Here is a 23,578-nt window from a genome sequence, read left to right as displayed (position 1 = left end):
TCATCCATATCCATAAACCTCGGTATCGTTCTCCTTCACGACACCCCCCTCGGTAAGTATGACAACGGCCACACATGCCGCATACGCCTCCCGAATCGCACAAGCCATGCACGTCTCCTTGATGTTTGCCACAATAGCACTATGTCCATGATGTGCGCACCAAGCTCTTGCAAAGACCTCGTTGTCGCTTACGCCCAAAGCTTCTATAACGAGTACATTGGTAACTTGCTCGTGCGCGCTCTTTTGCTTCTCGTTCATGAGTGCGAGCGCTTTCTTGCCAGGAGAGGATTTGGACGACGTGGGACGGGGTATGCGACCGGACTGGGTGCCCCAATCATGGATGTCAACGAGACCGTCGTCGATCTTTATGGCTTTGTAACTAAAGTCGTAGAAAAGCACTGACGGGTGTTAGGATGTGACAAGCTTTCGTTGAGGAATAATCCATACCATGAGGGCCCTGGTGGCAGGGGAAGGCATTGATGAAGTCGACATTGTATCGCAGCTTCATCACCCAGCTCTCACCACCACATGCAAATGAAATGCCAGCATCGAACAGTATTGGAGGACCAGCAGCATGTCTGGTTCCTTCTGGACGCTCTTTAACGGGGATGAAGCGCAGCTTCTCCATACGTATGAGGTCTGTGACATCTTCGGTGTCTGGCATAGGAACCTCGTAGTCGTCCACGGGATACATGTCGTCTGGCGCACCCAAAGGATTGCTGCGCTGATCCATAGACTCTACGTCGATGGAAACAAGCATGGGATCTGGGGACTCGTGCTGTCTAACCTTCACGCACTCTGTCCGCTTGAGATCTGGGGTGTAGATGCATGGTCCAATCCAGCCGGCAATTTGTTTCACCCCACGTGCAGCCCCTAGTACTTTGCCAACAATAGACTGTGATGACCAGTACGTGTTCGCTCGGTATTGGAATCCGGATGCAGGGTGCACGTGAGTCAGATACTTTAGAGCATCCCCGGTGTCTCGGTCACAATCTATCAAGCTGTTCATGATGAGCCACGGGAGTGTTCGACCTGGCAAGATGATCCCGGAAAACCAGGACATGGCATCCGCGGACCGGTCCTCGAGCGCTTTCTCCTTCAGGTCCTGCTCGTCTAGGACATACTCAACTTCATCCATGTTTGGCCATTTGAGCGTTGCAGCAAAGAGCCTTAAGGCTTCGATCTGTCTGCTCTTGCTCCTCAGATCGAAGCTAAAAGTGCTCTGGGTGGAGGATGTACGCGTCTTCGTAATCTCCATATTCTCGAGCCACCGTTGAGCCACTGCTAGGTCCCATGTGATGATGGCTGGGAGCTGGAGGATGAGCTTCCGCTTAGACTTGTCCGTATGGTGCTTGGAGTGTATTCGAAGGTAGAGTTCCACTGATAGTAGCAGTTGGTGGAAGAAGTCTTGCTTCCTCTGCGGATCAGGAGAATCAAACCACTTCGCCACAACCTGGTTCTTGGGGTGTGAGAAATCTACCCATTTTGGGTTGCTTAGTACTGTGATGAGATCCGTGATCTGCTGGTCGATCCGAACATGGCGACGTTCTTCGTCAAATCGCTCCGGGTCTTCGATCAGTGTACCGTATAGGTAGCGATATAAGTCCTCAGGATCCTGCGAAACCAATAGTTAGGATCATTCGAACCAAAGCACCCCGAGCACGACTGTTGACTGACATCTTCATTGAGGCCGCTCTCAAGGGTCTGTAACCGGTCCAGAATCTGAAGGAGCCTGATCTTCCGTGGCTTGACCTCGCTCGCGAATTGTGTAGGGGGCTGACTGGTCCTCCACTTGCTGACCCAGTTGTTCAAAGTTGTGGTTCCTGCACTCTTGCCAAACGCGTACGCCATGCAAGGGTACTCGTGAGCCAACCACGGAAACTGGCTATCAGACGCACCCGTCATGTTAAGCGAAATGTCCCGGTATGCCTCCTGCTGGAAAGATGCGCGGTCCGTTCGACTCTGATGCTCAGCCTCCATGACCGCATAGAAGCGATCGTAGCCCGCTGGTGCGTTTGCTATCGCATCGCAATATCCCTTGAACGACGACGCACCGGCACATATGAGTTCCTCTGCCTGGTCAGGTTCCAGCGCATCCTCCGACGTGTATCCTTTCGGCGGCCATCGTCTTGACTTGCGGAAGTCCTCGAGTGGGGTGGGCTGGGAGTAGGATTCGGAGCGACGATGCGGGACGAGGGCCTGGTAAGGGACCATGTGGGCGTCTCCTCCGCTAGACAGCGGTCTTGTAGGGTTTGGCTCGGAGCCGTGTCTGGTTATGCGTGTGCGCGTGACTACGGGCGACGTTCGCGTTCTTGGGTGCTTTCCCACCTGCAGTTGCTGGAACCCATTTGTGAGTTGCGGGAAGGGCTCGGGGAACGCGTACGGGAGGGCAGACGGCGCTGGCGGTGCCTCGGGGCGAGGCGCGCTCCAAGGACTGTCGTACTGGTGTTTGATACCATCCCAGCGGGTGTATTCCGAGTTCATCTCTTACGCATAGCACTCTGTGTCGGAGAATTACCTGAACCTCTGGTGCCAGTTAGTGGGTTGTCAATTACAGAGTGATCAAGCAGCATGGCGGAACTATCGACGAGCAACTTGAGCACGTGCGAAGGTTTCAGACAAGCCAGGGAAGTAAAGCCAGAGCTGGCGAGGAACACAGAGCGCTCGATTGGGTCCGTGGGCTCTTGTGACATATACACTCACCCTCATAGTACTATAGTCGCGCTACTGCCGCCGCCGGAGGAGTAAGACGCGTCTGCCGCGGGTCGGGGTGGAGATCACGTCTGGATCGCGAGGTGCTCGGGGTAGCGCCGGCACACGATTGCTCTAATGTGACCTCGTAAAGACAGACGCGTGGAGAGTGTAGTGGGGGTGGAGAATGAAGGACGGAGGGTTTCAAGTCAGGTCATGTTCAACTCTTGGGTCAGGGTCACCACTACCTAAGCCGACATCGTTGATCAAGGTCGCGTGTAGCATGCTTCGGCTCTCCTTGCGCCGTGGCATTTGCAGGAACCTCCGTCGTCGCAGCAAAGGAGCGCGATAGCACGAAGAGCTACGCCATAGGGGTGGAGTGTTAGCCTCACTCTGCGGCACCCGTGCGTCTTACGACTGGGGTATGCTAGCACCGCATTCTACTCGTCCACGTTACTCACGATGCATGCTCTTAGCGGCTTGACCGTGGTGCGTCTACCAGAACACCATTAACGAGATAGTGGCATGCATTTTGGAAGGGGTTGATGATTTAATTTTGCTGGTACTTTTCAAGTAATACTTGCTATTCAACTTTCTCACTCGCTTCGTGCATCTTGTGCTCGTCGTCTACTAAACAAGCGTTCACACGAGGGCAATATTCTGCTTCATCCCTAGTTGTTCCGTTGCTCTGAAGCATGCCTTGGGCTTTTGATAGCTACGAGATGCGTCGCTGTGACGGACCGTGCTGGTGGCATCGAAAAGATGCCTATGAGCGTGCTCGCTGATGGCACGAGCCTGAGATGATGTAGTGATGTGCCTCCGGCAGCTCGATGAGATTCCCCGTTGGAGGAGAGGCTGTGGGTGATAGCTCCTGCCGAGTCATGTTCGCCAGCTCATCAACATCCAACCAGCCGTGTTCCCAGCCTTCCATACAAGGGCGGCCACGGTTTGGCTTGACATTAGGAACAGATAAGATAACCCACAACGTCGTCTTCGCGAATTCATGATTGCGACCGAAGCTGTCGAGGTAGAGACGCTAACGGCATTTGGGAGCGTTTCATGAGCTGGCTTGATATCGTGGCATAATGCTGCTCAGCGCTCAAGAGTTTCCGTCATTATGTGCCTGATTGATTGGTGTGTATTCCTGTCGCTGATCCCGTAGGCGTGGTTATGTAGTTTGAGCTCGCCGTCGGTCCTGATTCCGGTTCCTTCTCTATAACGTATCCTGCGCCACGATCGACCAGACCTTTGTAGTAATCTACGAGTACTTCCGGCTTTGGGACAATGCGCCATTCGAGCCTCCGCAGAAACTCTAGCTCGAGTAATGCCAATTCACGGACACTGACGCCGCCGACCCTTGCATATAGGCTGTTGGTCCAAAAGCTGTCGCTAAGGCCTTTAGCCGCGACTGTCGCAGCAGTTATGAGGAATCGATGCACGGTGAGGCTGCTGATTGTGAAGGCGGGGTACATGGCGCACAGCTTGTCGACGTAGAAGACCATGGAGAGGAGAATAGGCGGAGACAGTGTAGCGTGCACTATGAGGCGGGAGAGATAGTCTCGTACTGAAATGCCCGGCGGGGCTCTGGAGAATCAATGTCAGCGAACACTGCTTCAGTCAGTCTTGGACGGACGCACCTGGAGTGGAATCGTGTAAGTGTGCCGTCGCGCAGCGGATAACCGTCGTTGAGCCGCACCAACTCCATGAGCATGTCAGAGATGAGCACACCGAGGTCTTTGACATCGCACGTCTCATATTGAAGAGGCATGACCTTGACGCCTGGCTCCTCGGGCCTCGCTCGCTTGGCTGGCGAGGCAGGAACCTGCAAGACAGTGCTTTGCTCTTTCTGCACCCCGGCTGGCTCTACTTCCGCATGCGTGCTCTCGTGCGACATGCGGCGACCCTGAGGTTGCACATTGTTCGCGGGCGCGATGGGCTGCGGACTCACCCGCACTTGGGGCTCGGGGGGCTCCGTGACGACAGGCGCGGCGGAGGTATCCCCCCGCTGTGTAGGCACAGTGGCAGGAGCGCTGGAAGACGTCTGGTCGGCCGTTTTCTGGTCCCGGCCCTGGTCGAGTGTGGAGGAATCGAGAGCGATATCGGCACTGGTGCGGTTGCTGGGCTGCGGCCGGTAAGTCGGGGGAAACCCAGACGGCGAGTACTGGGTGCCCGAGTCGACGTATCCTCTCTTGCGGCTCTGGGGCGAGGGCGCAAACGTCGGGACTGGCGAGGGCGCCGAGAAGGCGGGCTTTGGGGTGGGCGGCGCGTCGAATCGCCGTGAGGCTACCGTGGTCACGGCAAAGCGGGGCGAGTGGGCGCTGGAGGAAGCCGATGTGCGTCGCGAGGCATGGTACGGGCGGTGGCTGGGCGTGTGGAAGGTCGTGTTCGGCGAGGGCGGTTGCGAGATTGTGGGTGAGGAAGTGATCATGTCGTTGTGCCGGGCTGGGGGTCCTAGGGTGGAGGAAGATGGCAAGATCGGGCAACCGCGGTGCAAATCATAGTCAGGCCTGAGGACGGTCACGGAACTGTTGGCAGGAACGTGGGGAAGGGAGGAACCATCGGCGAGGCTTCATCTGGCGTCGAGTGCGTAGGGCGGCCGCTCTTCCTTGAGCGAGTCTTGGCTGGCGTTCTGACGATAGCAGGCAGCGCCCACACCACGTGTGACGTCCGGGGATTTCTGTAGGCTGCCGGGCAAACCTTGCACCCTCTTGAACATCGGCAAACCATCCCATGGCTGCTTCTTCCTGTCCTGCGCACCCTTTAGTAATTCTCACCGCATTTCCTGGCTGGTTGCGTGTAGGCGCATCGGCCCTGCGTGCCAACATGCTCGTCATCGCTGTGCGGAGCGCCTGACCGCCAATGAACAGCCATTAAGCCCTAGACATGGAGGGAACATCCTCTAATCAAAATTTCCAGAGGACGACAACCGATCGCTAGCTTCCGCTTGCACTAGCTCAGATAGTGTGTAGATTTTTGCTCTTGCGAAACTGCGCCAGTCTTCAAATTATACAAGCCTGACTACACGATGAGCGTGATGTCACTTCGACAAAAAAACATGCATGTTCCAGCCATCATCGCACAAAGCATTCAACGCCTGGCAGAGTTCACCCACAAGACGACCGATCAACTGACAATTATTCCCGCTCGAGTACCCACCATGCACGACGCGTCCAACTCCAACCTCAAAGTTACCTAACCCGCGGACCCTCTGCTATCTACCTGCGATAAACTCTGGTACCACAATGTCGCTAGCCGCTGGTTGCCGGCCCACGTTTTACAATGCCACAACATCACTCGACGAGACGAGGGCCGCTTGGCAGGGTTTTACACAATAGGCCCGAAATGGTATCGTGTGGCAATTGCAGATGCAGTACGTGATGGTCTCGTTGCTGTACGGTTTATCGTCAGCTCGACCGATCTTTTTCCTGCCGTGAGTTCCGAGAGCAGATCTAGTCTCGAGTTGGTTCGTGTATTACTTGTGTATCCTTCCGCGTTGCAAGAGTCGGACGTACAACAAAGGCGTGACTACACTTCACGTTATCGATAAGCTTGCACTATAGATGTCTTCTGTATTCTCTATTCGAGAGCCTGCATCGTATGATCCAGCTTCTACAACGGCGCTAAAGATTTTTCATGCTTTATCACGCTGTCTGCACGAGTCCCATTTGGGCATTGCACTATTCAAATGGTATCGGACGAACATTGCATACGAGCTAAAGATGATAATTCAAATACATATCGCTCATCATTTTGGCTTATTGCGCCCAGATGCGTCCAACTCTGCCGAGAAAGACTGTTGCTCCAGCGGCGGACTGTGCAACTCTGCTACGGCAGGTTGCCCGTTCATCTGTGCATGCTTTAGTTGGTCGATCCTACAAACATAGTTAGCGTGCATGTCTAGGCCAGCCATCTTTCAGATGAGTGGTACTTACTGTTGCTGCGACAACCCACTGACATTGCTCATCATACTCATATGGCCGTGTTGGGGCCCAGGGCTGGTCCAACCAGACGGGTACTGCTCTCCTACGTTGTGCTGACCGTATCCTGGGGGCGAGTTGAAGCCATAGTCTGGGTAGTGTCCTGGCGGTGGGGTAGCATAGCCAGGAGCTGGTGATTGAAACCCTGACGATGAGAGTCCTCCATGACCGTAGTCCGAGCGACCGTACTGTTGGCTCATGTGTGGATCGTGGGTATTCGTACCGTCTCGCTGTTTTATAACCTCCTTCAACGACTTGGATCGGCCTACGAAGAAGAAGAGAGCGGCACAGATTGCCAGGAAAGCCACGCCACCAATTACTATGCCAACGATGGCACCAGTGGACAGGCTATGACCGCCACCATGACCTCCCCCATTAGGTGGTGGCGGTGCTCCCGTTGACGTAGGAGCATTAGACAGCGTCGATGTTGCCTCACCAGGAACTGGTTCGCCAGGCGCTAGCTGAAAGTCTGCTGCTGCAGCCGCTTGGACTTGCGATGCCAGTGTTTGCGTAGAGTTCGGGTTGATGACTCCGACCATATGCTCGCCCAGACACGAGTTCGGTGCTGCACAATAGAAGAAGATGGGTTCTGTCGAGTTGATCGTAACATTGAAGTATGTGAGCTGCGAGAGTGTCAGCATAACTTGCCCGCGTGTGCATCAAAGGACCAACCTCATTCGTGTTGTTCACCCATTGGGTCTCAGACCAGAACCCTACTTTGTCTTTTCCCGTATACTCATACGGTACGCATGCTGATCCAAACTCAGCTCTCGCGACCGAATGATCCGGTGGATAAAACTCCCATTGGACGATGTCGCCCACGGAGACATTGTGAAGTTCTTGCGGTGTAAATTTGAAGCCTCCGGCGCCAGCTTTGACTGAGTGGATTGTCGCTTCGCCCGACGATGTCGGTGTTGCAGTTGACGATTCTAGTGCTTCCGAGGTCGTAGGTGTCGCCGATGAAGGTTGTATACTGTTGGATGCTGTCTGTGAGACATCTTGCGCCATAGTAGACGAAAGGTAGAGTTGGCTGGTCGCGATGGCCACTGCTAGCCTTGCGGTCCACGAGCGTCTCATTGCGATGGTCGTGTGGCGAGTAGATAAGCACAATAGTAAGACCAGCCTCCAGCACAAAGCCCGTGATCTCTTAGTCCACTCGGCTTTCTGATTGTCGGAAAAATATGAATGCAATGCTAGCAGTGTAGCAGGCAGCATAAAGGCTCAAAGAAGGAAACAGAGCAAAGGTGACCCAGCAGGCTGACCCCCAACCCTTAAGTCACTCTTCCACCCATCTTGCCCAGTACTCGATACCGCTGTTTCCAGCCCCCACAGCCGCACTGCGGATAGTGGACCAAGCGACAGGCCACCTTCCTGTATCTGCCATCATACACAGCCTTTGTTCGTCTTATGCAACCAATCAGTACATTCAATGTTGCCGATCTGGCAGGCGCGCCCTTGTGCGGGCGCATCTGAGGCGTACAGCCATTGCAGCAACATGCCTGTAAATTCGCCAGCGGGGCGTGCCATCAGCATGTCAGCAGGGAATAAGAAGCACAGTCGATAGAAGGTTGGATATGTGTAACGGCACCTAGTGCTGATGCTGGCCCATCACCGCTTGGCCTATTTCCGTGCCACCATCTCTTTGACTGCGCCGCCGAGTGCATCAGTATTGACAATCTCGTTCCAACCTCGTTCTGAGGAATCTGGAGATGCTGGCCAAGAGCGCGTAGCAACTCTTTCCACGTATCTAGTTATCGATTTGCGCTGTTCGCAGCTGCCATGCCGTCTAGATCCTTCTCGTACGCGAGCTGGCATGTGGTGGAGCACAGCTGAGTTGTCGTCAAGGAATGAGCATCGAGCGTTTGAGCCGCCAGCCTCGAGTGAGCTTAGCGTTGGTCAGCGACCCGGCCATGAAAGCGGGCCCGTCTGCTTGGCGCATGCATGGCTTGGGCGCAGTATGCTGATTGCGATGCGTGTGCGGAGTAATTGCTGTGGTGAGTGGAGGATCATGCGAGCGCGGAGCGGCTGTCGTGAGGCGTAGGGCTCGGCCGGTTCGATGGATAACGGCTGGCGTCATGATTAGCCATCTCCAGGGCTCGTACCTAAGCGAGGCGCAAGCCGACCATCTTGAAGCGGCTCAAAGTACCGAGGTTTTGCATTGCATCGCATCAGCAAAGCTATCAATAAGACTTTCGTTCAACATCACTGTCATCATCGGAGTACTCATATTATCGAGGCGCAGCTGTCCTCTAGGAGATGTTGATTATTTGCGATTGAAGAAATGCAGCGCGCGTACTCAACACATAAAACATCAGACATCGCTTCATCGTAGAGCGAAAAAGGTATGCCAGATACGCCAGGCCATGCAACGAATATGATGGATGCCGCAAGCCACGCCATCTCTCGACCAGCTTCAAGTAGCTCAAAAGGGTGGCCTTTTGACGGGACTCCGTGGACTGCTCGCACTGAACAAGCCCATTTGGGGCATCTTAGGGCTCTTTAACAGATTTGAGGCGGCTTCTTGCTCAAACCGCCTGGATGTGTGTGATGCGCTCGCTACGGGCGGGCTTCGCAGCCCTGCGACCGTGTTCTGCGGCCCCTCGTCAGTACGACTGGAAATGTCATTCATCTCTTCAAACTCGCTCTTCTTTTCCAAAAGTAGGCTTTGCACTTCATCCAAATGCTGCTCGAGCATATCGTCTAAACTGTCCTTGGGCGATTGGATAAGGTTGCCAAGCTTCTTGCGCATCTTGCGTTGACGGCTTGGATTCCAGACGAAGTGGCTGTTCTTCACGAAGATCATAGAGTGCTGCAAATCTTAGCTGGTATCATGTTGTAGTCTTCAAGCGTACTTACGGAATAGTACCAGCTGGAAATGGTGTCGTCCGTTGCTCGTTTGATGGACTGAATAGTTGTTTCTCCCACAAATCCGATTAAGCACTCGACTGGGCTATCCGGATCGGTGCAGTTTTCTGTAAAGTCAGTTGCTGTTCTGGGAAGGCAAGCTGCAAGAGGACTTGGGATGCTTACCGTTGTGGCTCAGTAGATCAACAAGTCCAAGATACGCATCGCCGATACCCATGAAGAACACTTGCGTCGCCTCGTTTGGTCTATTTACACGTTAACGATTGATCAAAAGCGCGTTCTGAGAGACTTACTCAATATAGTTCTCCCACAGATACGCTGCAAGCTCGCGGGTTTGCTGCGCTCGGACTGCGGAATCATCGGATCTTGTGTAGCCGATGATCGACTGACTGTGATTAGCAAGCTGTCTTGGCAAAAGCATCGCGAAAGCTCACGTCTTCCACTGCAACGACTCTCGGAATATTGACATCAATGACTTGAAAGTCATTGCTGATGGCCCAGTCAATATACCTCTTCGTAACATCAGTCTTCATCCAAAGTCAGCGATTACACAGTGCGAGACTGCAGCCGTACTCACAAGCCATGTGTTGTGCAGTTCTCTCTTACCAGTCACCGGATCGGTGTGGTCTTGGAAGCTCGGCGGGTCGTGAAAAATCACGAGGAGAGGATACCGGTCCATGAACTTTGGTCTATACTAAGTCAGGATCTGCGAGGACTATGAGGAGAATGAACTTACGTTGCAATAATATTATGTTCAAACGTCTGGGATAAGCCGGCCTTGTTGATTTGGAGTGGAGGAAGAGGAACCATGGAGTGTTCTGATGACAGCCGCTGACTCTGCCATTCGCGGATGATTTCGTGCAATCGATATGTATCTTTGTAGCCAGGGTCGGTTTTGTCCAGGTGTTTAGGGTAGAGGGACTTCCAGTACTTGGAGTGCTGGCGTTTCACGTTCTCTATGACGTAAACCGCACTATCCTTTGGGGCTGGAAGATCCTCGTTCAGGCGATCCGGCGGCTCCAACATGAGTACCCTCGTCACGGCTAGCGCCGAGCGCGCTATTGATCTAAGATTGTAACCGCCTTCGAGGCACACCACGATTTTCCCCTTTGCTAGTCGCATAAGCATATGTGTCATGTGACCGTAACACGCTGGTGTGACGAAACAACCGCCCAGCAGGTCTCCTTCGGCTGCATCGAAACCGGCCGAAACTATGACAAGATCCGGATCAAACTCAGTAGCAATGGGCATGACAATTTCCTGGAAAGCGTAGAGATATTCTGAGTCGCCCATGCCGTGTTCCGCCCAAGGGATATTCACATTCTTCCCTTCGCCAGGACCTTTGCCGCAATAGTCAAGATTACCGTCCTTCAAGTTGGGGTAGAAGTTTCCGTCTTTGTAAACATGCAGCGATATGTAGAGTACGTTTGGATCCTCGTAAAAGGCATGCTGGACGCCATTACCGTGGTGAACATCCCAGTCCAAGATCAAGACCTTACGGCAAGTTTCCGGATATGCATTCTGACAGACCCGGGTAGCTATCGGAACGTTGTTGAAGATGCAGAATCCCGAAGCCTGATCTGTTTCGGCATGATGCCCGGGAGGACGAATGATGGCGATTGCGTTGCGCACGATTCCTTGTACTACCGCTTTGCAGGCCTCGATGGCTCCTCCAGCTGCGAGCTTGGCGCATTCGTAGGTCGCATGGTTGAAGTAAATTGAGTCGCGAGCGGAGGCCTCCATTTTCAGATCTTCCACAGTCATGTCTAATAGCAAAGTTAGTCGAGTTCTGTTAATGTTATCATAAACCTACCCTGCAATGACTCTACGAATGCGTAATGCTCTTCCGTGTGTATCAGAAGGATTTCTGGTCTCGTAGCGAAGCGCGTCATGATCCTCCAGCACTTGTCTTCTTGGTCTTCGTCTAAATCACTGGTCGCCAGTAGACCAGCTTGCCTAATCTCTTCATAGATGGAGTGAATACGACGCGGATCCTCGGGATGGATATCATCAATGAGATCCATGTCAGGCAGCTCGGCGTGAAAGCGCATACGAGAGTCGTAGACGAGGCCTGTTTTGTTCGTCGCATATGGAAGAATCGATGATCTCGGTTTTGGGGGTATGCGAACTTGCGGACTTGATCGCCTAACAGGAGTAGGGCGCGACATGCTCATCTTATCCGACCAGCCACTCGGTGACTTTGTCGTTCGATGTGATCCAGCCTGGCTCTGCGTAGTACTAGGTTGCAGAAATGAGGGGTTCTTCGATGGGCTGTGAAAGGGGAGTTGCTCTCTTTTAGATAATGGTGGCCCTTTGATGTTCGCAAAAACTTCAGACGGGTTCACGGTGTCCAGTACATGGTCCCCATTTGGCTCCGTCGAATTGATGATGGAGTCATCTCCCATGGCATAGTCTTCGTCTGCCATGACTATTTCGTAGGGTAAAGCGGGCATGGTACGCCTCGCTTTGCGGTCGCGGGCTTGCAGCTATAAATCCATTAGCGACAACACTATCAGACGCGCTGGTCGTATGACTTTAAACACCCGACCGCATGACTTCAGCATGGTGTGCTGAGCGAATGAAGAAAACCATGCTTCTAATCTGAAGCCGATTTGGGTAGATGGAAATGTGATCCCAAGCATGCTAAAAAACAAAGATGCTGAAGAGAAAGCGCTTCGAGGGTCAACCTCTGGTATGAGAACATGTTGTTGATGCGGAGCTAACTGTAAGAGCTGCTTTGGGATGAATTTCGGGAGTGGTGAATAGAAAGGTACTTACTGGCGATATCGCTACCGCATTGAGCTAGCTGTACTGGAGCTAAACGTATTGGTGGAGGATTGGTTCCAGAAGATGAGAGTAGATCGCGCTCTAGTGGATGCTGCAGGGTGAGAGCGCCAAGTGTTGTTTCTTTGCGATACTTTTTTCACGGAGTTGTGCTGATCTGTAGTTGGGTAAGTAAAGGTCGTTTTGCACTGACTATATGTTGTTCGTCGCGTTATGTGGAAGGCAGATCGTAAATCGCGACAGAGGTCACCTACATCAGCTGCTGAACAACGTGAGACTGGGGCTCCAGCAATCTTGTGTAGCGTAAAAGCAGTCTATAGCTTTCTGAATCTCGTGATAGCTGATGCTGGGCTTCAAAGTAGGGGATAAAGTGGAGCGTTGCAATGCAAGTTCCCTACGCGGCCAAGATCCGTCACATGACTAAGCAGCGCCAAGTTATTTAGCGCAGTCTCTCGCCGCATGCCTTCAGTGCTCAACCTGGCGACCTCATCTTCCTCAAAGTTATGGCAGCGGCAAGCATGAGCAGCATTGAAGTAGGTTATGTGGTTCAGCCGTGTACGAAATAGGTAGCTTCATCATCCGCTTCCGACATGGCATCTCGGCAACCCGCAGACCGAGGCCAAGTACTCTCCCTATGTCCCAGTATAGGACCTCGGGATGTCATGATACGACGACACACGAGTGTGAACATTCACTACTGAGAGATGACACTTCCGGGGAGGGCATGCTTTAAGGTTACTGATATTCTCAGGACAGCTCCTCAGCATAGCCATACAGAAGCCCAAAGCCGATACTAGCCATCCACATGCCTAAAACTGCCGCATCACGGAAGCCACCTAGAACACCCCGTTCTTCCCCGCAAAGTCTTTCGCCAGATTACGGGACGTAAACGAGCAGCCGGGAACTAAGCGGGAGAAGGGGATCCGCGTGCAAGTATACATTCGTGTGAGAGTCGTACCTCGGGAACTAGCTCGCAAAGGAGCGCTAGAAAATGCAACGACAGGGGCAGCTCCACTACCATGCAGACGGGCGAGGGGAGCCTTGTTGTCACTTCATGTTCACGGGATACAGGCGAGCATTATTGTGGTGATTATTATTCATTGATTCATGTCTAGCATAACGCGTTCATGTTCAGACCATATTTTCATCCCCGCGTTGTCCGCGCCTAGCCAAAGGTAGCCCGCTCCATTGAGTCGGTGCTGAAGAAGTGAAATCAGAGTTTAGGTGTTGCCTGGCTCTGTCCTGACTCCTAAGCATTGCCATCAACCTTGGCAATGTAGACCAGGAGGTCAAGGACACGGCGGGAGTAACCCCACTCGTTGTCGTACCAGGAGACGAGCTTGACGAAGTTCTTGTTCAGGGAGATACCAGCCTTGGCGTCGAAGATGGAAGAGCGGTTGTCACCGTTCAGGTCAGTGGAGACAATGTCGTCCTCGGTGTAGCCGAGAATGCCTGTGTAGTGTCAGAATATGCATCTGAATGGCATGGGAAAGTAGAAGCTTACCGTTGAGGGGGCCGTCAGCAGCCTCCTTGATGGCCTGCTTGATCTCGTCGTAGGACGCAGCCTTCTCGATGCGGACAGTCAAGTCGACAACCGAGACGTTGGCAGTGGGAACACGCATGGCCATACCAGTGAGCTTGCCGTTGAGCTCAGGAATGACCTTGCCGACAGCCTTGGCGGCACCAGTGCTGCTGGGAATGATGTTCTGGGCAGCGGTACGGCCACCACGCCAGTCCTTAGCGGAGGGGCCGTCAACGACCTTCTGGGTGGCAGTGTAGGAGTGGATGGTGGTCATGAGACCCTCAATGATGGTGAACTTGTCGTGGACAACCTTGGCCAGGGGAGCAAGGCAGTTGGTTGTGCAAGAGGCGTTGGAGAGCACCTCGATGTCAGACTTGTAAGTCTCGTGGTTGACGCCCATGACGAACATGGGGGCATCAGCGGAGGGAGCGGAGATGACAACCTTCTTGGCTCCACCCTTCAAGTGGGCCTTGGCCTTCTCGGTGGTGGTGAAGACACCGGTGGACTCGACGACGTAGTAGGCGCCGGTCTCGCTCCATGGGATGTTGGCGGGGTCCTTCTCCATGTGGAAGCGGATGGTCTTGCCGTTGACGGTCAGGTTGTTGCCGTCGACCTTGATCTCGCCCTTGAACTGGCCGTGTGTGCTGTCATACTTGAGCATGTAGGCCTGCGTGTGTTAGCTTGCGTCCTGTAGTCGTGGAACCGCTCCGTGGCATCGCAAAAGCCAATGTGCAAAGATGGGTGGGCTATTATGGGTTTGTGTTTGCGCGGGGATGCTTACAGCGTAGTGAGGCTCGATGAAGGGGTCGTTCACGGCGACAATGTCGACGTCGTTGTGCTCGATAGCATTGCGGAAGACGATACGGCCAATGCGACCGAAGCCGTTGATACCAACCTGCGCGGACGTGTTAGTGACTGCCTCCTGTCGCAGCGGGGTAGTGGAAGGAGCTTACCTTGACAACCATGATGAACTGAGTGTAGTGCTGAGAAAGTTAGAGAGTTGAAGAGGAAGCGAGGCAATTACGCTGAGCTCACTCTTTTATAGGGTATAAGCTGATGTAGAAGTGGTGAGAGACAGAGTTTTGTGTCGGGCGCAGTGTTTTGTTGGGTCTGGGCTAAGGTGGGGTGCCCAGGTGAGGGAGGGGCAAGCTAAATAGCGACCAGCTTGAGGACGTCACAAGTTTTAGTTCTTTTTCTGTAATCCGATATGCAGCGCAGCCTGGGCCCCCAATTACACCACCTGCGCCTCCCACACTTCCGGCCGGCTACCTGCTTGTCAAGCCAAGCGCATTTGCATTCAGCCTCGGGGGCGATATCGCCATCATTCGAGGCCGCGGACTGCACCGGAGAGCAAGGCGGGCAGCTCGGGCAGACTATGCTGAGAGTACCCTGACCGAGGCATCCGTAACTATCTCCAGACGCATTCGTGACGCCAAGCGCTCTGGTGATACCGAACTTGCAGCCTCGCATACTGCAGTATGTACCGCAGGCGGCTGGTCGGCCATTCAGGCCCGGCACGCCACGCAGGACACGATTCTATCAATGCTCTTACGAAAGAGGTATACGTGCATCTCGTAATCAGCGAGAGCACAGACTAGTGATTAAAACAGCTCTGCGCGGGCGTCAGCCGTTGTCGCTCTCGTGGGCAGGATCTTTTGGTCATTCGATGTGATAAACCAAAGCGCGCAGCAGAGTCTGATGCGATCACCGGTTCGTGGGGAGGCGAGTGTTTTGTGTCACCACCGAGATTCTCTCCGCCAGGCAAAGTCGAGTATGGTTCGAGATGAGGCGTGGGTATCCGCGGCCGGCACCGTGGCACTATGATGGACAGACATGTTATTTGTAGCAGCTCTGGCCCGCCACATGATCGCCAGATGCTACGGCGATTATACCAGGAGCACAGGTACCTGCATATGGGTGCTGTGGCAAGGAGACCTGGAGCTACAGCTACAGCTTGAGCTTGAGCTCGAGCTCGGAGTTCAGATGACGATGCAAGCGAGTCCCGCCCCGACGCGTATGTTGTGCGCCGGTGCCGAGCCTCCGATCACGGGACGGGAAGACACCTTGGAATTACCTAGGTAGAGCGCGTCTGAACACGCAGAATTCAATGTCATCCTGTCAGAGATGTCTAATTGCTTACAAACGTTTGAAGGACATTTATGATAGGTTAGCATCTATACGTTGTAGACTCTCGCAGCACTGATCTACCCCGCGCTTGAGGGAATTTGCGATTGTTTTGTTCCAAGTTGAACATTCCATGCTCACTCGGGTACCCAGAAAGAGGAACAATGCAACGCATGTGAGATATATAGACCAGCAAAAGCCTCTCGATATAGTCGATTTAGCATACACATACTATCTTGTCTTGTTTGTTGCGACATTATGGTGCCTTATCTAGCCAAATCCAGGGGTCTCTGCCGACCAAGCAGCTCACGCAGGGCGAAAGCGCACCCATTCGGCGTATCCATATGACCAGTCGTAGCTGAACTGAGGTCACAATCGCGATGCTATTGTAGACTTCCAGTGCCGCCAAAGGTTCCTCGGTCAAATCTCTGATGTCAATGTCGCGACTGGGCCCTGATAGAGAACTGCTAACCTTGGAAAGCTGCTCGAACGGACGGCAACATCCACCTTCACTCTACGTGGCCTCCCTCTCACCATGGCGTATATCGGAAACATGGCAACCTCAGCTCAGGGTGGGATGAGGCTCTCAGATGCCGAGATAGACGGTTGTCCCGGCCAATGAGAGGTTCAGCGTTAGGACGACGAGGGCGCTCGGGCCACAGAAGATTGATCGTTCCACCACCTTGGCGTTCCTCCCGCAACCACATTTTGCAAGACAGCTCTTCTGGCCCACCATCGACTCCATCACCACCACGATCCATTGGCAGCTGTAGTTCCCTCGACGGGAAGCTTCTCCCTTTGTTTTCTATTTTTCGACACTCTCCACTCCACCCGCCGCCATGCTGCGCTCGTCCATTGCCCGGGCCTCAAGCTCGGCTGCCGCCATGTCATCGACCGCGACCCGCACTGCTCTCCCCAGAGCTGCCCCCGTAGCCTGCCAGATCCAGCAATCCCGCCAGGCCCACGCCATCTCCAACCCGACCCTCGCCAACATCGAGAAGCGATGGGAGGACATGCCTCCACAGGAGCAGGCCGATCTGTGGATGACGCTTAGGGACCGCATGAAGACCGACTGGAAAGAGTTGACCATGCAGGAGAAGAAGGCTGGTACGTACAATCCCATTCCGCGCATCTGGGTACTGCGACAGCTCGTATGACGTATCTTGTGTTTTGATCGAGGTACCCGAGCTAGCCCGCGGCATCTGGTGCGCTTAACGCGAGTTATCGCGACGTGCCGAGAAATTATCGATACGAACACCGCGCTGACAACACCCTTTGCATGCAGCCTACTACATTGCCTTTGGTCCCCACGGTCCCCGCCGACCCCCGCCCCCGGATGAGGGCCGCAACGTCTTCCTCCTCTCCTCTGCCGTCATCATGGGTGCCTTCGCCGTCTTCGCCTTCACGCGCATGTTCGCCAGCCCCATCCGGCCTCGCACCATGACAAAGGAATGGCAAGAGGCCAGTGAGGAGTACCTCAAGGTATGCCACTTCCACGCTCGCACATTCGCGTCAGCACTAACACAGCACAGTCGCAAGGCAGCGAGCCCATCACCGGTTACAAGGGAATGTTGGTTCAGAGCAAGTCCGAGAAGGACCTGCCTGCCAGGGAGAAGCTCAACGATGAGTAAAGATTCGAATAGAAGCGTCACAGCAATCACCATGCCAATACCGATACCACATTTTCCTTGTGTCAACTTTCCGTTTGGTACTGTCTGTGTCACATACAACAAGATCGAAAGCATTACGAACGGCTGCCGATCGGCCATTGTCATAATAGTCCTCATTGTACAGAAATCTAGAGGCTTTTCGCGTTTACCTGACGGTTCCCCACTTCGATCATGTGCAAGACGCACTTTGTATGACTTACGCAACTCTCAAATCAAAGCGCTCTACCCTCGTCACGTCAGATGTTATCTGTGTAGTTGCGTGACTGTTAATCAAAGGCGTGTGCAGATAACTAAAGAGGTTAAAATTATGTTAACGTAAGTCTTGCCTAATTTCTTTAAATAAGTTTTCTAGTTAATGCTTATAGGGTTTTAAGTTCGCTATTAGCAATTACATCCACACAACAGCGATATAAAGGGTTCATTGCCTAACGTATCTTCGTTGGTGAGGTTGGAACATTCCTATCATCTTTGTTCGATATTAAATAGTCCTTTCGCAATCTGCGATGTGTATTGCAATGCACGATTCATCTTCACCCATCATCAGGTGACTGCTATGCTGATCATAGTCATGAATTGCAGCATGCAGTTAGATATTATGTTACGAAAACGATGTCTTAGACGGCTGACAGCAGCTGTGAAAGACGCACATACCCGCATCCGCGGCCGAGGTAGTCCTTGTCGCACAGCAACGAGATATGCCAGCTTTGTAATAGCATGCTTGTTGAAGAAGTGTAAAGACCGCGGCCGTGCTTACTTTGAAGTCACAAGCTTGCTTATAAGCTCATGGCTCTCGCGTGTATGGTTGCAAGTCATGAGTGAACACTGACTTCAGTTTCCCACGGCTTCATCCTAGCAAAGATGGACTGCAACGTCTGTCCATTGCGAGAATTACTGGTGCACCCTATTCAAGCAAGATATCGAACACATACCAAGCTCAAGCCGCCTAGGTGTATACATCACCTTGAAAGTACTTATAACTCTGATCTTTACATCGATGTAGGCTGCGCGGCACCTGTTCGCTTCCTTCGTTGCGTGAGGCAGGTGCATCCATGGATGCGTGCGAACAGGACTACTAACCGGCATGTCATTTCAGGCCTACGGTCCATGAGAGATATCAAATACCTGTGTTCCGGTTCTCATTTACGTAGTATACTATTCGTGATATTAGAAACTCGAGCTTTTTGCACATTTCGAGCCTGCAGCTGACCTCACGTTTTCCATCGCTGGTCTCACAATGCACTATTACCGGCAGCTACCTGCAGTATGCTCTCTGTCATCTCGAGCCTAGTCAAGCAAACCATGGGCTCATTCTTACAGTGGACGGCAGGGGTAAATCACTCAGTAGTCTACACTGCATCAGGAAGTTACCAAGTTTCGTTTTTAACACCAATGTAGACTGCAGGGTACCTGTTGAGTTTTACTATAGAGCCCTCTGGTGTATATGTATCCTACCATCTGGTCTACAACTTCGGCATCTTAATATCTTGCCTACTGCTTCCTTCCAGCCTGCAACCCGTCCTGGGAGGAGCCCGAACGAGTTGTAGCCAATGGCACGGCCTAGCAACACCCTTTATGAAGTCTGGAAGATGAGAGAATGCCTTCTCAATCTGAGGCCCAGTCAATTTGGTATGGAACTAATCCGGTGAGAAGCATGCTGAGAGACTACTGACTATTTGCTCGTCAGCAGAATCACGTGCACATCAGAATAGAGATATTTCGAACAAGAAAAAGCGGTCTCTTCATGCAAGATAAGCTACAGAAAGCCACGCATCATGACACCCGCTAAAGTCCCACAGTTTCGGAGGTATATCTTTTGTACAAAGTGAGACTACCAGCGATTTGCCCTAGACACTTTGGCCGACTCTTCACCCACCACGAAAGTCCGTCTATGACTTCTCGAGCTCGGCAAGAATCTTCTCTCCCTTGGCGCGGGCTGACTCGAAGTCACCGACCATGTAGAAAGCACCTAGAAATGTCAGTCAAACGCTGTGAAAACGGATTTGTGGTAAACTCACCCTCGGGAAGGTCGTCACCCTCACCAGTCAAGATAGCCTTGAATGAGCGGATGGTGTCCTTGAGGTCGACAAGCTTGCCCTCAATACCAGTGAAGACCTGGGCGACAGCGAAAGGCTGGCTCAGGAAACGCTGGATCTTACGGGCACGCTCGACGGTAAGCTTGTCGGCTTCCGACAACTCGTCCATACCGAGAATGGCAATGATATCCTGGAGGGACTTGTACTCCTGGAGAATCTGCTGAACGCGGGTGGCGGTGTCGTAGTGGTCCTGACCGATGACACGGGGGTCCAACATACGGGACTTGGAGTCAAGAGGGTCGACGGCGGGGTAGATACCCAACTCGGAGATACCACGGGACAAGACAGTGGTGGCGTCCAAATGGGCGAAGGTGGTGGCGGGGGCAGGGTCAGTCAAATCATCAGCGGGCACGTAGACGGCCTGGACAGAGGTGATGGATCCCTTGGTGGTGGTGGTAATACGCTCCTGCATGACACCCATGTCGATGGCGAGGGTGGGCTGGTAACCGACGGCAGAGGGGATACGACCGAGAAGAGCAGACACCTCAGAACCGGCTGGAAAAAGTCAGTGAATGTTCCACACACATGCGTGACGAGCGGCGACGACGAACCTTGTGTGAATCTGAAAATGTTGTCGATAAAGAGCAACACATCCTGACCCTCTTCATCACGGAAGTACTGATCCAATTTATTAGCAGCCGTGAGTACATGTGGTTACTCAAGAACTTACCTCAGCAACGGTAAGACCAGTAAGGGCGACACGGGCACGGGCACCCGGGGGCTCGTTCATCTGACCGAAGACAAGGGCGACCTTGGAGTCACCGTCAAGCTGAATGACGGAAGTCTCCTGCATCTCGTGGTACAGATCGTTACCCTCACGGGTACGCTCACCGACACCAGTGAAGACAGAGAAACCACCGTGGGCCTTGGCGATGTTGTTCTGCCCATCGTTAGCTGATGCTCAGCCTGCATGCATTCCGTGTCCTTACGATCAACTCCTGAATGAACACAGTCTTTCCGACACCGGCACCTCCGAAGAGACCAATCTTTCCACCACGAGCGTAAGGGGCCAACAGGTCGACAACCTTGATACCGGTGACGAGGACCTCGGCGGAGGTGGACTGCTCGGTGAACTCCGGGGGGTCGGCGTGGATGGGGGCGTACTTGGTGGCCTTGATGGGACCACGCTCGTCGATGGGGTCACCAGTGACGTTCATGATACGACCAAGGGTACCGTGACCAACGGGGATCTTGATGGGAGCACCGGTGTCGGTGGCCTTGGAACCTCGGACGAGACCCTCGGTACCGTCCATGGCAATGCATCGGACAACGTTCTCACCCAAATGTTGCTGTGCTGAATCAGTGATGCTATTCCCACTTCTTCGGTTCTTGGCGTCCTTACAGCGACTTCGAGGATCAGCTTCTGGTCACCGTTCTGGGTTGTGACAGCGTTGAGAATAGCAGGGAGCTGCTCGGTGTCGAACTTGACCTGCAATTGGTTGTCAGCGGCTGTTGTGTGGATGCGATCGCTGATGGCGAAGTCAAAACTCCACCACCATCGACCAGAAAACTTTTTTAAAGAAAGCTGGCGGCCTTTACGTCTACGATAGCGCCGATAACCTGGTGAATCTTGCCATCCTTTGTAGCATCGGTGCTGGCGAAGCGTGTGGACATAGCTGGGGCGAAGCTCTTCTTCATGGGCGAAAATGCGCTGCGGCGGATGGCCGGCCTGCGCATGGAAGCGCGGAGCGCCTGCTGGATCCCACTGTCGAAATAGGCGTCAGTCCATCTCAATTCATCGTCAATTGAACTCATTGGGCGTTTGGCTTACCTCTTCAGCATTGTGAGATATGTGGTAGACGGATTGGTGAGTGGAGAGAGGGTGGGTTGATGAGGAAAGAGCTTCTCACAGCTCGAAAGGAAGGCGGCGTGCCAAAAGATCCGTGCGCGGCTAGTGCCCACGCGGTTAGCATCCGGCAACGAGACAACCCCAGGATCGATTTTCCCACAATCTCCAAAGCACGTTGCGATTCTATTCTTACACTTCGATTGCAATCGCTCTTACCCTCCGAGCATCGCAACTTACCTCTACATGCATGCCTTCTTGGTCGGCGCCACGACGTACAACCGCCTTCCGATTCGCTCCGATTGAACAACCGTCTTCAGCGGCCGCTTAGAGATCACACCCCACGAAGCGAAACGGTGGTACAATAGGTCAAATCATGGTGTGCGTGGAAGGCCGTATCGACCCATGCGTACAGCATATTATAATCCAGGCTACGAACTAAGGCCGACTTCGACGACCATTCCGTGGTTGGGGATAAAAACGAGGATGCACATCGGGATACATGCTCGCAACCGTTGACTCACACAGTCAATATTAGTTCCCATAGTGACAACCTGTCGCGGACGAGTGACTTACAACTTCCAAAATCAACACCACGATTAAACAATCAGGCTCTCTCGAATAAACAGGATCGCCAATCCTGCTACTGGCAAGTCCGAATCATCATCGCTAGGCCAAGAGCTCATCACAGAACGGCATACCAATAGGGACGATGAAGTTCTCAACAGATTTCATCTAGTCATCGAGGTCCCTATCTTTCTGCGGCACGCTTACCTTTGCCATCGTCTTCCCTCTCAGATCGCCAATTCTCGAGATCAACAACCATGATCTCAAATATACATCCCTCAGATCGTAGTCTCCAAACCAGTACGAGGAGTTACCGCAAATTCGGTGGTTTTGACTGTGAGTACCTCCAGGCTCCACTGTCAGAAAATGTAGCCCACTCAAGACGCCAATGTATACTGCAACGCATAATATTGTAACCGCCACAATTACGTCGAGATGCGGGTCTTTGGAGCACCTGATACGAGAGCACCAGCGGAAAGAAGGTCGCAGTCGATTTGTAGACAGAGAAGCTGAATACTTCCCGTGTTCTGGACACATACCCTGGGCGTCTACATCACATCCTGTCTTACAACGTTGTGACCGTAACACACAACGTATACTTCAAAGTAGATTTTGCGCGTTGGGTAGGATTTCGAAATACTAGGCTTCATAGATTGTAAGTGCTCTTCTTCTACACTTTTCATTCTGATAGCGAAATACATGTTCGTCTTCCGGTCGCACGAAGGCTACCTTCGTCAAGGTCAGACCATGAGACGCCGAAGCGAAAGCACGATGGGAAGACCAAGGAACATCTACCGAAGCCCGATGAGTGTACTTGACGACATCGAATCACTGATGTCAGATGCACCGAGAAGAGCAGAGGGTCAATGGTCAAAGTGGAGGAGTATCTCCGCAACATGCACCAGGCTAGGTTGCGGGCCCGTCAAGACATGGCGGCACCGAAGATCAGGCAACTGAAGGGCCCTGTCAATCGCAAGAGGAAGTCGGCAGCGATGGTTGAAGAAGACGACGACGATGACGAAAAGTGAAGCAAGACGCCCTCCTTCACCGATCGCAAGTGATCCAACTTTGCACACGGCGAGATGGCTTGATTGTGCTGGCGAGAGGCCAACCCTTTGCGCGTGGCGAGATGCCAGTTTCCTTCTTCTCTTTCCCTCTCCTCCCCTCTCTATTCTTTTGCGCAAAGGGTTCGTTACTTGTTCTGCTCTGGTAGTCAAGCGAAGAACCTGGAGTGCGGTATGGGATCGGGCGAGGTGTCGGATGGTTGCGCGGTGTCAGTCGGGTGGTAGGGCAGCACGGCGGCGACTATCAACCAGATTAGCCTACAATGACATTGATGGGGTGTATTGGGTTGTCCTCGAAGAGTTCGCGAATTCGCAATAGTTACCGTATAACCCCAATATATACAAGTCGCACCCTTAGCAGCCGTTACCCTGGCGGTATCTAGATCCACATCGCTCACATTTGGCGATGAAAGGGAAGATACGGGGAATAACTTA

The 23,578-nt window shown here is 53.1% G+C and overlaps 7 protein-coding genes across 7 annotated transcripts; 1 reads left to right on the top strand and 6 right to left on the bottom strand.

Annotated features, from left to right (window-relative positions):
• J4E86_004245 (uncharacterized protein) lies at window positions 1-2,484 on the bottom strand (the record flags this gene model as incomplete). Its single annotated transcript, XM_051444789.1, has 3 exons — window positions 1-398; window positions 448-1,615; window positions 1,678-2,484. The coding sequence occupies 3 exons, from the start codon at window positions 2,482-2,484 to the stop codon at window positions 1-3; spliced, it is 2,373 nt and encodes a 790-aa protein (XP_051304414.1).
• Window positions 2,485-3,806: 1,322 nt separating this feature from the next.
• On the bottom strand, window positions 3,807-5,119 carry J4E86_004244 (uncharacterized protein; the record flags this gene model as incomplete). Its single annotated transcript, XM_051444788.1, has 2 exons — window positions 3,807-4,275; window positions 4,329-5,119. The coding sequence occupies 2 exons, from the start codon at window positions 5,117-5,119 to the stop codon at window positions 3,807-3,809; spliced, it is 1,260 nt and encodes a 419-aa protein (XP_051304413.1).
• Window positions 5,120-6,436: 1,317 nt separating this feature from the next.
• On the bottom strand, window positions 6,437-7,676 carry J4E86_004243 (uncharacterized protein; the record flags this gene model as incomplete). Its single annotated transcript, XM_051444787.1, has 3 exons — window positions 6,437-6,538; window positions 6,647-7,291; window positions 7,341-7,676. 3 exons carry the CDS (start codon window positions 7,674-7,676, stop codon window positions 6,437-6,439), a joined length of 1,083 nt encoding a protein of 360 aa, XP_051304412.1.
• A 1,414-nt stretch (window positions 7,677-9,090) lies between these two features.
• On the bottom strand, window positions 9,091-11,959 carry J4E86_004242 (uncharacterized protein; the record flags this gene model as incomplete). Its single annotated transcript, XM_051444786.1, has 8 exons — window positions 9,091-9,477; window positions 9,525-9,640; window positions 9,699-9,778; window positions 9,827-9,918; window positions 9,968-10,060; window positions 10,111-10,222; window positions 10,270-11,299; window positions 11,347-11,959. The coding sequence occupies 8 exons, from the start codon at window positions 11,957-11,959 to the stop codon at window positions 9,091-9,093; spliced, it is 2,523 nt and encodes an 840-aa protein (XP_051304411.1).
• A 1,607-nt stretch (window positions 11,960-13,566) lies between these two features.
• J4E86_004241 (uncharacterized protein) lies at window positions 13,567-14,804 on the bottom strand (the record flags this gene model as incomplete). Its single annotated transcript, XM_051444785.1, has 4 exons — window positions 13,567-13,769; window positions 13,822-14,506; window positions 14,621-14,734; window positions 14,793-14,804. The coding sequence occupies 4 exons, from the start codon at window positions 14,802-14,804 to the stop codon at window positions 13,567-13,569; spliced, it is 1,014 nt and encodes a 337-aa protein (XP_051304410.1).
• Window positions 14,805-16,802: 1,998 nt separating this feature from the next.
• CYA4 (Cytochrome c oxidase polypeptide 5, mitochondrial) lies at window positions 16,803-17,594 on the top strand (the record flags this gene model as incomplete). The annotated part of the gene is made up of 3 exons (XM_051444784.1): window positions 16,803-17,070; window positions 17,249-17,445; window positions 17,496-17,594. The coding sequence occupies 3 exons, from the start codon at window positions 16,803-16,805 to the stop codon at window positions 17,592-17,594; spliced, it is 564 nt and encodes a 187-aa protein (XP_051304409.1).
• A 1,925-nt stretch (window positions 17,595-19,519) lies between these two features.
• On the bottom strand, window positions 19,520-21,508 carry ATP2 (atp2, beta subunit of the F1 sector of mitochondrial F1F0 ATP synthase; the record flags this gene model as incomplete). Its single annotated transcript, XM_051444783.1, has 8 exons — window positions 19,520-19,599; window positions 19,649-20,221; window positions 20,278-20,344; window positions 20,397-20,606; window positions 20,656-21,015; window positions 21,069-21,155; window positions 21,266-21,431; window positions 21,498-21,508. The coding sequence occupies 8 exons, from the start codon at window positions 21,506-21,508 to the stop codon at window positions 19,520-19,522; spliced, it is 1,554 nt and encodes a 517-aa protein (XP_051304408.1).
• Window positions 21,509-23,578: the final 2,070 nt, after the last annotated feature.

The sequence above is a fragment of the Alternaria arbusti genome (genome assembly GCF_024043155.1).
Source record: "Alternaria arbusti strain BMP 1465 chromosome Unknown scaffold_4, whole genome shotgun sequence".
Taxonomy (NCBI): domain Eukaryota; kingdom Fungi; phylum Ascomycota; class Dothideomycetes; order Pleosporales; family Pleosporaceae; genus Alternaria; species Alternaria arbusti.
The sequence above is the reverse complement of the archived record's forward strand: the minus strand, read 5'-3'. Positions and strand labels throughout refer to the sequence as shown.